The 16,087-nt window shown below is 45.7% G+C and overlaps 1 protein-coding gene across 1 annotated transcript in view; it reads right to left on the bottom strand.

Moving 5' to 3' along the window:
• The window catches only part of rab21 (RAB21, member RAS oncogene family), a 31,099-nt gene that overhangs the window by 3,353 nt on the left and 11,659 nt on the right, over positions 1–16,087 (bottom strand). The window contains exons 2-4 of the mRNA XM_070441302.1: positions 4,123–4,181; positions 2,961–3,102; positions 2,588–2,651 (exon numbers count right to left, since the gene is read on the bottom strand). Of these exons, the coding sequence (XP_070297403.1) occupies positions 2,588–2,651; positions 2,961–3,102; positions 4,123–4,181 (265 nt within the window). The remainder of the gene's footprint in view (positions 1–2,587; positions 2,652–2,960; positions 3,103–4,122; positions 4,182–16,087) is intronic.

The raw sequence follows: 16,087 nt of genomic DNA, 5'->3' as shown, positions 1-16,087 counted from the left end.
ACCCCTGCCCAGGCCAACCTATGGCTGCACCCCTGCCCAGGCCAACCTATGGCTGTACCCCTGCCCAGGCCAACCTATGGCTGCACCCCTGCCCAGTCATGTGAAATCCATAGATTAGGGCCCAATGAATTTATTTCAATTGACCGAATTCCTTATATGAACTGTAACTCAGTAAAATCGTTGCGTTAATATTTTTGTTCAGTATATGGTCATTTCCCCCCTAATTTTTGTGAGAAAACAATTAAAATAAACTTTCCTGTAGCAGTTAGTCTAGTTAAGATTAGATCCCATAAATCGGTTGACCAATATGTGATTATTATTATCTGACCCTGCAGGTCATCTATAAACGTTTGAACATCTTGGCCATGTACTGTTATAATCTCCACACGGCACAGCCAGAAGACGACTGGCCACCCCTCAGAGCCTGGTTCCTCTCTAGGTTTCTTCCTAGGTTCTGACCTTTCTAGGGAGTTTTTCCTTGCCACCGTGCTTCTACACCTGCATTGCTTGCGGTTTGGGGTTTTAGACTGGGTTTCTGTACAGCACTTTGTGACATCGACTGATGCAAAAAGGGCTTTATAAATACATTTGATTGATTGATTGACCAATATAAAAAAATATATATATTTCGGCCAATATTAGCCTTTTACAAAAATATTTGTATCTTTATTCCACAGCTAAAGCGCAGATTTGATATAGATAGAATAAACAAATCCGTCTGAAGAGGGCGCTCTATGGACTGCTCACTGAGCGTCTTTCAGCTCTACATCACAACGTGAGAGAGTAGGCATGGTGGGTTGACAGTGAGTAGTTTGCCACAGCCAGCGACAGCATATTTGAATAAGTAAATAAAGTACACTTCACCAAGCAAGCAGCCCTGTCCTCATCACATTTTTCACTTCGTTGACGTTAGTTAGGCTTGTAGCTAGCCAGCACGGTAGTTAGCCTAGCTAGCCAGCAACGGTAGTTAGCCTAGCTAGCCAGCAACGGTAGTTAGCCTAGCTAGCCAGCAACGGTAGTTAGCCTAGCAGCCAACCGGTAGTTAGCCTAGCTAGCCAGCAACGGTGTTAGCCTAGCTAGCCAGCAACGGTAGTTAGCCTGCATAGCCAGCAACGGTAGTTTAGCCTAGCTAGCCACGGTAGTTAGCCTAGCTAGTCAGCAACGGTAGTTAGCCTAGCTAGTCAGCAACGGTAGTTAGCCTAGCTAGCCAGCAACGGTAGTTAGCCAGCAATCTGTGCTACTTGTGTACTGTGCTACTGGACTGGTGCCAAAGTGACCAGTCATCCTTGCTACTAAAAGAACACCGTTACTATCTGGCCCGATTGGATTTTAGGTTGTTTTTCTGAAATAAACAATCTGCAAAAAGCAAGACAGTTGGCGCAGATCTGTCATTCAGGCCATGTGCTTGCATTCATGACGAGATTAGAATGTTAGCCAGTTATTCAGTTAGTTAAATTACAACGTGTGACTAAAACCAGTGTGGTAAGGATTTTCTAGCATGAACAATTTGTCATCAACACATGCCATTAGTTGAAATAATAAATGTTGTATTGTGTAATTTACATGATGGTTTCAGTAAGAAAACATGTTTCATAATGAACAACTAGCGTGTGGTTGTCATAACAAGCTCTCATTGGGAGGTTACCATGAAGTGTTTCTTTACATGACCTGACATCTAGTGGTGATATTACGAACTGCATCTCACTGCCTAGGTTGTGAACGGTGCAGTTTCAGATTGACTTTGAGACCTTGTTAATTAGTGTTTCAGCACAGACACCTCTGTATTCTTATGCACTGCCATAGATAGGTACAACTTAAATATTTGTCTAAGAAGGTAAACTGAACAACGGTTTTTGTATTTACTTTCATATTTATTTAGGATATAGTAGCTTTTTGGTTGTTATCTTGTAAACAACAAATAAAATGTTCTTAAATGATGCGTTATTTTTAATATTTCGTTAAGAAATCATAATTTTGAGTTATCTGTTAAACCTTTAGAACACAATTTGTGAGAAAAAAGTGTTTTTCATTCCGCCTCTAAAAAAACAATATATCGAAATCGGTGACTGTTGCCTCCCTAAAATCGGTATCGGACCCAAAAATCCCATATGGGTCGGGCTCTAGTTAAGATATCACATAAATATTGAGGAGGATGTAACCACAACAATGTCAACAATTATTTCCTCCGTGCAACTCGTCCTGCATTTGAAAGGTTCCACAGCTGCTGGTCGGAGAGAACTTTGTGAACGTCAGGGTTGATAGTTCTAGGCTTTAGTTTTGACATTTCAGAGGGCGAGAGCAATGGGATGTGTTTGGAGCACATTTAGCTGTCTGACAGCTTGTCTTACGTGACTGAAACTTGGAGGCAACAGAATATCTGAGACAAACAAACTATGTTCTAGACTCCCTCCATCCTGGCAACATTATAATGAAATTATTAGGATTTCTATTTAATTGCAGGGCCCGTAACTAAACTAAATTCTCTGCGCCCCTTCAAGATCGATCCATTTACAGGGTGAAATGTGACAAACAATAAAATAAGAAGTGTTGAAAAGTGAAAAGTTAGCTATGGTCTGCAATAACTTACCTACTATACATAAACAAATCTCATTCCCCAACATTTTCCTCAATTCTTTGACCCAGTTCTTCACCTACAAAGCAAAAAACATTACATTTCACATCGATTTACAGTTCAAGAAAACAAATTTCAACATTAGAACACGAGACACTGATGCAAATTAAATATGAATATGTAAATCAATAGAAAACATTTCAGTAATATAATCTGGACATTTCTATGTAACTAATTTTTGAAATTATGTTCTTCTCTTCAGAGGCTGTGTTCCTAATAGCACCCTGTTTCCCTATGGGCCCTGGTCAAATGTAGTGCATCGTATAGGGATTAGGGTGCTCTTTGAGACACAGCCCTGCTGTTCTCCCACCGAGGAAATTATAGCTACCTTCTGGAAAGAGTCCTCATCTGTGATGTCATAGACCAATATCGCTCCGTTGGAGTCTCTGTAGTAGATGGGACCTAACGCGTGAAACCGCTCCTGACCTGCTGTATCCTGGGGTGGAGAGAGAGAGAGAGAGACCACCGTTCAAGCCTCTGGAAAAAGACCGTTTGAAACACTAACCATGGACAGTGACTGGCTACAGATTGGTGGCAAGAACAACATTACACACAAGAAGGAAGAAACACCTGCAAGCCAGACTGATTCAGCCAAATAATGTAAACGATGCATCTCTCTCTGCCTGACACAGACTGACTCAAATCAAAATGGATGCCAAATTCATGTTCTATTGCATCAAATGAGCAGGACCATGTGTTACAGGACAGAGAGAGATCACTGCAGGACCATGTGTTACAGGACAGAGAGAGATCACTGCAGGACCATGTGTTACAGGACAGAGAGAGATCACTGCAGGACCATGTGTTACAGGACAGAGAGATCACTGCAGGACATGTGTTACTGGACAGAGGGAGATCACTGCAGGAACATGTGTTACTGGACAGGAGGAGATCACTGCAGGACCATATGTTACAGGACTGAGAGAGATCACTGCAGGACCATATGTTACAGGACAGAGAGAGATCACTGCAGGACCATGTGTTACAGGACAGAGAGAGATCACTGCAGGACCATGTGTTACAGGACAGAGAGAGATCACTGCAGGACCATGTGTTACAGGACAGAGGAGATCACTGCAGGACCATGTGTTACAGGACAGAGAGAGATCACTGCAGGACCATTGTTACTGGACAGAGAGAGATCACTGCAGGACCATATGTTACAGGACAGAGAGAGATCCATGCAGGACCATGTGTTACTGGACAGGGGAATCACTGCAGGACCATATGTTACAGGACAGAGAGAGATCACTGCAGGACCATATGTTACAGGACAGAGAGAGATCACTGCAGGACCATGTGTTACTGGACAGAGGGAGTCACTGCAGGACCATATCATTTCTTCGAGGAGGAACAGGAAGTCAAAGCAGTGAAGGGATCTACATCCTGTTCCCCATATGAGCCTGGTCAAAAGCAGTGCACCATGTAGGGAACAGGATGCCATTTGGGACCAGAGGAGTGTCCGACACGTGAGAGAGAGCAGGCCTTACCCTATGGCCAGGTTCACCCTCTTCCCTGTGATGTTGAGCTTCTTGGTGAGGAAGGAGGCCTGGAAGAGACAAAAACACATTAGTCATGTGTCTGGAGAAACACACACAGTACAGGCCCTGTTTTAACTGACACAGTATTAACTAGATTCAGCTCCTTCAACAAGTGCTGTGAAGAAACACGTAAGACGCACAGGGAGGAACAGGGACAGACACGGGCCCTGGTGACAGGGACAGACTCAGCTGTGACACGGGCCCTGGTGAACAGGGACAGACATCAGCTGTGACACGGGCCCGGTGGACAGGGACAGACATCAGCTGTACACGGGCCTGGTGAACCGGGACAGACATCAGCTGTGTCACGGGCCCCGGTGAACAGGGGCAACATCAGCTGTACACGGGCCCTGGTGAACAGGGACAGACAGACATCAGCTGAGACACGGGCCCTGGTGAACAGGGACAGACAGACACAGCGTGACACGGGCCCGGTGAACAGGGACAGACATCAGCTGAGACACGGGCCCTGGTGAACAGGGACAGACGTCAGCTGTGACACGGGCCCTGGTGAACAGGGACAGACAGACATCAGCTGTGACACGGGCCTGGTGAACAGGGACAGAGTCGGCTGTGACCGGGCCCCGGTGGACAGGGACAGACATCAGCTGTGACACGGGCCCTGGTGGAAAGGACAGACATCAGCTGTGTCACGGGCCCCTGGGCAACGGACAGACATCATCTGTGACACGGGCCCTGGTGAACAGGGACAGACGTCGGCTGTGACGGGCCCTGGTGAACAGGGACAGACATCAGCTGTGTCACGGGCCCCGGTGGACAGGGACAGACATCAGCTGTGACACGGGCCCTGGTGAACAGGGACAGACATCAGCTGTGACACGGCCCTGGTGAACAGGGACAGACATCAGCTGTGTCACGGGCCCGGTGGACAGGGACAGACAATCAGCTGTGTCACGGGCCCTGGTGAACAGGACGACATCAGCTGTGACACGGCGCCTGGTGGACAGGGACAGACATCAGCTGTGACACGGGCCCTGGTGGACAGGGACAGACATCAGCTGTGACACGGGCCCTGGTGGACAGGGATATCTCCCCCTTGCCAAGTCTTGCCTGGCAGTGGATGTGTGTCATTGGGAAAACTATCCCCTTTTAGCCCAGTCATCTACCTGGAAAACCATTCCCGTGGGGAACACGTTCCTTCTTAGTATGTAACAACTACACTATATACTTTGACAACATTAGTAAGTTAAGTCATTCTGTTCCCATCCACAGTAATGATCTGGTTCTAAGCATCTCTGTTGCGGTAACATCATCATCATCTCTACATTCTCTTCCTCATTAAGACACAAAGGGATTCCATAATGAAAAGAGCTCTGTTGAGAAATGAAGATGGAACAGGAAGACATTTAGTTGAATGGGTATTCCACTCAGGAAAGGGTAGGCAATAACTTTATAATTCACCCGACTGTCAGAGGAAAGATTACCAGAAAGGAGATCCTCATTTCTTTCTCAGACTGACATTTCAGCATCTGCCTGAGCTTTAGATTTTTAATAGAACTGACAGTTTGAGAGAGTGAGAGAAACAGATAATGAGTTTTAAAATAGCTCAAAACAGCATGAAGACACAACAACATCTGCTAATGTCATTAAGGCCCAGTCAGATTGACTAGGCTAGCTGAGGACACATCGTATCCCCGCTCTCAGTCCACCAGCATATGATCACAATCACGTGTTGCTCAGCAGGGTTCTAGAATTCCAGTCAGTCCCCTGTATCCACGGCAACACGCTATCCAGAGAGTACAGTAGAACAGCTCGGTCACGTAGGCTAATCCAGGAAAACTTGAGGATACTGATGGGATTACTAGGCCTTGTTAAAAACATTGGGGAGCAGCGGTGATAGCTGCGTCACTACAGATCCTGGTTCGATTCCAGGCTGTGTCACAGCCGACCGAGACCCACGAGGTGGGGCACAATTGGCCCAGCGTCATCCGGATTAGGGGAGGGGTTTGGCTCCCTGGGATGTCCTCGTCCCATCACGCTCCTTGTGGCGGGCCGAGCGCATGCACGGTTGTCAGCTGTACTGTGTTTCCTCCGACACATTGGTGCGGCTGGCTTCTGGGTTAAGCGAGCATTGTGTCAAGAAGCAGTGCGGCTTGGCGGGGTCGTGTTTCGGAAGACGCAAAGCTCTCGACTTTCACCTCTCCCGAGTCCGTAAGGGAGTTGCAGCGATGGGACAAGACTGTAACTACCAATTGGATACTCCGAAATTTGTGATTAAAAGGGGTAAAAAAATAATATTTGGGGAGCATTTAGATGTTGTTTTTATTTGGATACAGATTCATAACTGATGAATGTCAGGGAAAGTAATCTGAAGACGAAGCCTACTGTGTGAGGTATGATAGCTAGGGTAAATTATTGACAATCAGTGTTCAGTTCATACATGACGCAACACCTCTCAAATGTTGTCCTGTTGTTATGGTTTTTCTTTCTGCAGCTATAAGACGAGACAAGACAGGCCAGGCCATTTCCACACGTTTCAGCCAGGCATCCAGACGCCCAGTTAGGGTAGAGACATGTTCAAAATGTGCCTTGGTGGAGGATGGCATAATGGCTGCATATTGGTTCCTGACTCCCTGCCCCACAACTAAACCAGTTACCTCCAAAGCATCTGGTTTTCCTCCAAGACAGAAGCGAACAAAGAAAGTAAAAAGGTGTGAACTCAGACAACATACCGCATCACAATCACAGACAACCTGGGTATTTTACCCAGGATCCTCTCATTAGCTTCCAGAGCTGACCAGTATCTCTAGTCGGCTCTGGGCAGAGCTAATGGCCCGGCTGTCTGCCTGGAGCCTCTGTCTCTCAACCAGGACCAGCCCAGTGATGACTGACTGACCAATAAAAAGCTTTTGCTGCTCTGAAGAGGTGGAGACTAACAGAGAAATACATAAAGTGTCCTGAGGAGAATTGGGGTCTGAGGGAGAGAGAGATGGGGATGAGATGAGACCAGAGAGCTCTGACAGAGAGAGAGATGGGGATGAGATGAGACCAGAGAGCTCTGACAGAGAGAGAGATGAGAGGAATGAGGTGAGACCAGAGAGCTCTGACAGAGAGAGAGATGAGAGGAATGAGGTGAGACCAGAGAGCTCTGACAGAGAGAGAGATGGGGATGAGATGAGACCAGAGAGCTCTGACAGAGAGAGAGATGGGGATGAGATGAGACCAGAGAGCTCTGACAGAGAGAGCGAACCGACATGGTAGGTTACAGCCCAGTAAGCACGGGTCTTTTTTATGTGCTGTCCGGGACCGCAGTCTTTTTGTTGTGTTTTACAAAATGGTAGACCTATCACATACATCGCCTTCAGAAAGCATTCAGACCTCTTGACTTTTCCCACATTGTTAGGTTACAGACTTATTCTAAAATTGATTAAAATTGTTGGTTACCCCCCCCCCCCCATCAATCTATACACAATACCCCATAATGACAAAGTTTGAAAGTTGTTAAAAACGGAAATATCACATTTACATAAGTATTCAGACCCTTTACTCTGTACTGTCAGTACTTTGTTGAGGCACCTTTGGCAGCGATTACAGCCGGTGTAGGCAGTCATTGTAAATAAGAATTTGTTCTTAACTGACTTGCCTAGTTAAATTTATAAAACTAGATATAAAACAAATAACTTCCAGGCCGACTGTAATTTGCATTGGTCTCCTACAGCAAACTAGGCAAGGAGACGGGGAAGGTGAGGAAGTGAGTCAGAGACCTTTCAGACAGCAGATATAATGACTACAGCAACCCAAAGAAAACGTTTGTCTGCAAGGAAGTAGAACCACAGCTCAACTCGCTGCCAAATTGATGGTTTAACACATTCATGAATCTGTGGATCTGTTGGCAGATGGTCAGGCTGTGGGCCTCCAACTCTCCACGTCTGATTATTTTACTGTACATGCAGCAGCTGGAGTCAGCAGGGTCAGCTCAGGTCAACGTCCGAGCTTCCTACAGCGATGTTTAACCTCCTACAACAATCTGATCCATCCCAAGGTCAGCTCAGGTCAACATCCAAGCTTCCTACAGCGATGTTTAACCCCCTACAACAATCTGATCCAATCCCCAAGGTCAGCTCAGGTCAACGTCCGAGCTTCCTACAGCGATGTTTAACCTCCTACAACAATCTGATCCAATCCCAAAGGTCAGCTCAGGTCAACGTCCAAGCTTCCTACAGCGATGTTTAACCCCCTACAACAATCTGATCCAATCCCAGGGTCAGCTCAGGTCAACGTCCAAGCTTCCTACAGCGATGTTTAACCCCTACAACAATCTGATCCAATCCCCAGGGTCAGCTCAGGTCAACGTCCAAGCTTCCTACAGCGATGTTTAACCTCCTACAACAATCTGATCCAATCCCCAAGGTCAGCTCAGGTCAACGTCCAAGCTTCCTACAGCGATGTTTAACCTCCTACAACAATCTGATCCAATCCCCTTGAACCGTTTCCTTAACATATCTCTCCTCATCAGATGGATATTGCTTATGGCTCTGTTCCTCATGTAACAAGTGATGGAATGGAAGACATAGAAGCTTATGGAAAGCAGGACATGAAAGCTTCATTTCCAGTCAGTTGATCTTCATTTCCCTTCCCATAGACCTATACACTGTACAAGTACCAAGGCACAGCCTCTCTCTCATATTCTACTATTAGATCTGATCAATAAAACACACTTAGCATCCATTCTCTATGGAGGTCATTATTGACTGACTGCACCTTGAAGTCACCAAGTGAAGGGCTGTAAACGGAACCCCATTACATCATGAGGGCCTGTCAACCTGACATTAATACCTCCCATTACATCATGAGGGCCTGTCAACCTGACATTAATACCTCCATTACATCATGAGGGCCTGTCAACCTGACATTAATACCTCCATTACATCATGAGGGCCTGTCAACCTGACATTAATACCTCCCATTACATCATGAGGGCTGTCAACCTGACATTAAAACCTCCCATTACATCATGAGGGCCTGTCAACCTGACATTAAAACCTCCCATTACATCATGAGGGCCTGTCACCTGACATTAAAACCTCCCATTACATCATGAGGGCCTGTCAACCTGACATTAAACCTCCATTACATCATGAGGGCCTGTCAACCTGACATTAAAACTCCCATTACATCATGAGGGCCTGTCAACCTGACATTAAACTCCCATTACATCATGAGGGCCTGTCAACCTGACATTAATACCTCCCATTACATCATGAGGGCCTGTCAACCTGACATTAATACCTCCCATTACATCATGAGGCCTGTCAACCTGACATTAATACTCCATTACATCATGAGGGCCTGTCAACCTGAATTAAAACCTCCCATTACATCATGAGGGCCTGTCAACCTGACATTAAAACCTCCCATTACATCATGAGGGCCTGTCAACCTGACATTAAACCTCCCATTACATCATGAGGGCCTGTCAACCTGACATTAAACCTCCCATTACATCATGAGGGCCTGTCAACCTGACATTAATACTCCCATTACACATGAGGGCCTGTCAACCTGACATTAATACCTCCCATTACATCATGAGGGCCTGTCAACCTGACATTAATACCTCCCATTACATCATGAGGGCCTGTCAACCTGACATTAATACCTCCATTACATCATGAGGGCCTGTCAACCTGACATTAAAACCTCCCATTACATCATGAGGGCCTTCAACCTGACATTAAACCTCCCATTACATCATGAGGGCCTGTCAACCTGACATTAATACCTCCCATTCATCATGAGGGCCTGTCAACCTGACATTATACCCCCCATTACATCATGAGGGCCTGTCAACCTGACATTAATCCTCCCATTACACATGAGGGCCTGTCAACCTGACATTAAACCTCCCATTACATCATGAGGGCCTGTCAACCTGAAATTAAACCTCCCATTACATCATGAGGGCCTGTCAACCTGACATTAATACCTCCCATTACATCATGAGGGCCTGTCAACCTGACTAACATCATCGAGGGCCTGTCAACCTGACATTAAACCTCCCATTACATCATGAGGGCCTGTCAACCTGACATTAATACCTCCCATTACATTACGAGGGCCTGTCAACCTGACATTAAACTCCCATTACATCAGAGGGCCTGTCAACCTGACATTAATACCTCCCATTACATCATGAGGGCCTGTCAACCTGACATTAAACCTCCCATTACATCATGAGGGCTGTCAACCTGACATTAAACCTCCCATTACATCATGAGGGCCTGTCAACCTGACATTAATAACTCCCATTACATCATGAGGGCCTGTCAACCTGACATTAATACCTCCATTACATCATGAGGGCCTGTCAACCTGACATTAAACTACCATTACATCATGAGGGCCTGTCAACCTGACATTAAAACCTCCCATTACATCATGAGGGCCTGTCAACCTGACATTAATACCTCCCATTACATCATGAGGGCCTGTCAACCTGACATTAATACTCCCATTACACTATGAGGGCCTGTCAACCTGACATTATACCTCCCATTACATCATGAGGGCCTGTCAACCTGACATTAATACCTCCCATTACATCATGAGGGCCTGTCAACCTGACATTATTTAGGCTATTTCTTTCCATTTAAATCCCTTGGTCTGTGAATCTTCCTGAAATAGCAGCTAGCTCTAACAGGAAGCCTCCTGGCTGCAACACCTCCTGCGTCACTTCACACCTCTTGGGTTCAAGTGTTGTTTGAAATCTTACGATTTTTTTTCCCTTTAAAAAGGAATGATTCACCCATTTTGAATGTTAAATCTCTGAGCTACGTTCTATCTATTCCAGGGGTCATAAGTAGTGCACTATATAGGAGATATATGGGGCCATTTGGGATGTAGCCCCTCTCCAGCATAGCCTCGCTCGCCTCTGCAGCCTGGATCCATCTAAAGGTATTATTTTAATGCATTTCCTAGCATGCTTCCTGGCATCCAATCGCAGCGCAGGAGGCAAGGAAATTAACATACAGAGGGGGTGTAAGAATAGCTTCTCTCAGGGGCTGTTAGTGATATCAATGTAAAGGCTGTATGGATAGATTCAGATGGAGAATTTAAGGTCGATGTAGGGCTCTGGTCAAAAGTAGCACTACAAGCCCTTAACCAACAATGCTTTAAGAAGTTAAGAAAAATAAACTCAGCAAAAAAAGAAGTGTCCCTTTTTCAGGACCCTGTCTTTCAAAGATAATTCGTACAAATCCAAATAACTTCACAGATCTTCATTATGCTTGTTCAATGAACCATAAACAATTAATGAACATGCACCTGTGGAACGGTCGTTAAGACACTAACAGCTTACAGACGGTAGACATTTAAGGTCACAGTTATGAAAACTTAGGACACTAAAGAGGCCTTTCTACTGACTCTGAAAAACAACAAAGATGCCCATGGTCCCTGCTCATCTGCATGAACGTTCCTTAGGCATGCTGCAAGGAGGCATGAGGACTGCAGATGTGGCCATATCCGTAATGTGAGACGCCTAAGACAGCGCTACAGGGAGACAGGACGGACAGCTGATCGTTCTCGCAGTGGCAGACCACGTGTAACAACACCTGCACAGGATTGGTACATCACACCTGCGGGACAGGTACAGGATGGCAACAACAACTGCCCGAGTTACACCAGGAACGCACAATCCCTCCATCAGTGCTCAGACTGTCTGCATTAGGCCGAGAGAGGCTGGACTGAGGGCTTGTAGGCCTTTGTAAGGCAGGTCCTCACCAGACATCACTGGCAACAACGTCAGTTATGGCAACAAACCACCATTGCTGGACCAGACAGGACTGGCAAAAAGTGCTCTTCACTGATGAGTCGCAGTTTTGTCTCACCAGGGGTGATGGTCGGATTCGTGTTTATCATCGAAGAATGAGCGTTACACCGGAGGCCTGTACTCTGGAGCAGATCGATTTGGAGGTGGAGGGTCCATCATAGTTGGGGCGTGTCTCAGCATCATCGGACTGAACTTTGTTGTCATTGCAGGCAATCTCAACGCTGTGCGTTACAGGGAAGACATCCTCCTCCTTCAATTGTGGTACCCTTCCTGCAGCTCATCCTGACATGACCCTCCAGCATGACATGCCACCAGCCATACTGCTCGTTCTGAGCGTGGATTTCCTGCAAGACAGAATGGTCAGTGTTCTGCCACTGGCCAGCGAAGAAGCCCGGTCTCAATCCCATTCAGTACGTCTGGGAACCCTGTTTGATTGGAGGGTGAGGCAGAAACTGCCGGAACTTGCAGGCTGCCTTGGTGGAAGTGTGGGTAAATCTCACAGCAACGAACTGGCAATCTGGTGCAGTCCATGAGGAGGAGATGCTGCAGTACTTAATGCAGCTGGTGGCCACACCAGATACTGACTGTTACTTTTGATTTTACCCCACCTTTGTTCAGGACACATTATTATTCCATTTCTGTTAGTCAACATGTCTGTGGAACTTGTTCAGTTATTCTCAGTTGTTTGAATCTTGTTATGTTCATACAAATATTTACCATGTTAAGTTTGCTGAAAATAAACGCAGTTGACAGTGAGAGGACGTTTATTTTTTTGCTGAGTTTAAGTGTTAGGTCAAACATTTTTTTAAATAAAAGTAACAAATAATTCAACAGCATCAAGTAAATAACAATAGCGAGGCTTATATACAGGGGTACCGGTACAGAGTCAATGTGGAGCTATAACAGGGGTACCGGTACAGAGTCAATGTGGAGGCTATGTACAGGGGGTACCGGTACAGAGTCAATGTGGAGGCGTTATACAGGGGTACCGGTACAGAGTCAATGTGGAAACTATATACAGGGTTATTGGTACAGAGTCAATGTGAGGCTATATACAGGGGTACCGTACAGAGTCAATGTGGAGGCTATATACAGGGGTACCGGTACAGAGTCACGCGTGGAGCCATATACAGGGGGTACCGTACAGAGTCAATGTGGAGGCTAATACAGGGGGTACAGAGTTCAACGTGTGGGGCACTGGTTAGTCGAGGTAATATGTACATGTAGGTAGAGTTATAGTGACTATGCATAGATAATAAACAGAGAGTAGCAGAAGTGTAAAAGAGGGGTCTGGTAGCCATTTGACTAGCTGTTCAGGAGTCTTATGGCTTGGGGGTAGAAGCTGTAAGAAACCTTTGGACCTAGACACCTGGAATAGGTGCCATTTGCAAGCCTCATCTCTGCAGTGCTAGCCTGCCTCAACTGACACTTTCTGCTTACCATCAACACTTAGACAGTATCCTGATATCCTTGGTTGGCATCAACACTAGATGTATCCTGATACTCTGGTTGGCATCAACACTTAAGATCGTATCCTGATATTGGTTGGTCATCAACACTTAGATAGTATCCTGATACTCTTGGTGGTCAACATTAGATCGTATCCTGATACTCTTGTTGGTCACAACACTTAGATAGTATCCTGATACTTGGTTGGTCATCAACTTAGATTAGTATCCTATACTCTTGGTTGGTTCATCAAACTTAGATAGATCCTGAACTTGGTTGGTCATCAACACTTAGATAGTATCCTGATACTCTTGGTTGGTCATCAACACTTAGATAGTATCCCTGATATCTTGTTGGTCATCAATCATTAGATGTATCCTGATACTCTTGGTTGGTCATCAACACTTAGATAGTTCCTGATACTCTTGGCTTGGTCATCAACACTTAGATAGTATGCTGATACTCTTGGTTGTCATCAACACTTAGATAGTATCCTGATACTCTTGGTGAGTCATCAACACTAACGTATCCTGATACTCTTGGCTGGTCATCACACTTAGATAGTATCGCTGATACTCTTGGTTGCATCAACACTTAGATAAGTATCTGATACTCTTGGTTGGTCATCAACACTTAGTAGTATCCTGATACTCTTGGTGGTCATCAACACTTAGATAGTATCCTGATACTCTTGGTTGGTCATCAACACTTAGATAGTATCCTGATACTCTTGGTTGGTCATCAACACTTAGATAGTATCCTGATACTCTTGGTAGTCAAACACTTAGATGTATCTGATACTCTGGCTGGTCATCACACTTAGATAGTATCTGATACTCTTGGCTGGTCTCAACACTTAGATAGTATCCTGAATACTCTGGCTGGTCATCAACATTAGATAGTATCCTATCTCTGGTTGTCATCAACACTTAGATAGTATCCTGATACTCTTGGTTGGTCATCAACACTTAGATAGTATCCTGATACTCTTGGTTGGTCATCAACACTTAGATAGTATCCTGATACTCTTGGTTGGCATCAACACTTAGATAGTATCCTGATACTATTGGCTGGTCATCAACACTTAGATAGTATCCTGATACTCTTGGTGGTCATCAACACTTAGATAGTATCCTGATACTCTTGGCTGGTCATCAACCACTTAGATAGTATCCTGATACTCTTGGCTGGTCATCAACACTTAGATAGTATCCTGATACTCTTGGTGGTCATCAAACACTTAGATAGTATCCTGATACTACTCTTGGCTGGTCATCAACACTTAGATCGTATCCTGATATCTTGGTTGGTCACTCAACACTTAGATAGTATCCTGATACTCTTGGTTGGTCATCAACACTTAGATAGTATGCTGATACTCTTGGTTGGTCATCAACACTTGGTCGTAGTAATTCCTGATACTCTTGGTTGGTCATCAACACTTAGATGGTATCCTGATACTCTCTTGGTTGGGTCATCAACCTTGGTCATCAACACTTAGATAGTATCCTGATACTCTTGGTTGGTCATCAACACTTAGATCGTATCCTGATACTCTTGGTTGGTCATCAACACTGTCTTGGTATGGTTCTGTTAAGTTGTCATATCAACAGGTTGTCCAATAAACATGACACTATAATTAGGCTAGGTCCCTCTGCTTGGGGCTGTGCCCAGATAGTACAGCAGAGGACCAGGGGCTGGGGCCAGATAGCAGGGCCCAGAACCTCTAATTGCCAGGCAAAATAACCCATTATTCAGACTTACTGGTCAGCCTGATCCTGGATCTGTTTGTGCAGTCTTGCCAGGCCAACCCTATGTTAATTTCAACCATAAGAGTTGGCAAGACATCACCAACAGATCCAGGAACAAGGTTAACTGCCACCTGCATGGAAAAATACACTAAAATAGGCCTAGAGCATCCACCTCCAATCCTGATCCATAACGCTTAACATTGGGGGATGTGAAACATGCAGGTGAAGCTATTAGCAGCACAGAAGCGTACCCCTCTCATGTGAGCTGGGCTAGATGACGATCCGTTGACCTAGACTTACATCATTACAAATCTCTGGCTGGCTGCTAAGGCCTTTCCACTGACCATGCCTGATCTGCAATACGTCACATGGTTGTGTGTAATGTGTGTGTGTGAGAACTAGGCCTATATGTAAGGAAGAGGGAAAGCAGTTCGATGTGATCTGTTATATTTCACCATGACCTACCTACCCATCGTTCAACTGATCTATCCACTTACCAAGTCTACAGTGGGCCTTCCTACCAGACCTTCCAGATTAGTGGGCAGACAAAGGTGGGTGATGGTAGCAGCAGTAGGATGTCAGTGAAACTGGATCACTGGGGGCTGTTTCCTATTCATTAGGACACACGTTTTGCAACAGAAAAACATGCATTTCAAACTCAGGGAGTCCTTCCCAATTTCTATACATTTTCTCCAGTTTGGTGCCTAATGAATATGACCCAGGAGAAGAGGACAGCCCGGGCATGGCTGCCTCCCCCAGGGCATGGCTGCCTCCCCCAGGGCATGGCTGCCTCCCCCAGGGCATGGCTGCCTCTCCCAGGACAGCCCAGGGCATGGCTGCCTCCCCCAGGACATGGCTGCCTCCCCCAGGGCATGGCTGCCTCCCCCAGGGCATGGCTGCCTCCCCCAGGCCATGGCTGCCTCCC

This window comes from Salvelinus sp. IW2-2015, unplaced genomic scaffold, assembly GCF_002910315.2.
Source record: "Salvelinus sp. IW2-2015 unplaced genomic scaffold, ASM291031v2 Un_scaffold3729, whole genome shotgun sequence".
Taxonomy (NCBI): domain Eukaryota; kingdom Metazoa; phylum Chordata; class Actinopteri; order Salmoniformes; family Salmonidae; genus Salvelinus; species Salvelinus sp. IW2-2015.
The sequence above is the reverse complement of the archived record's forward strand: the minus strand, read 5'-3'. Positions and strand labels throughout refer to the sequence as shown.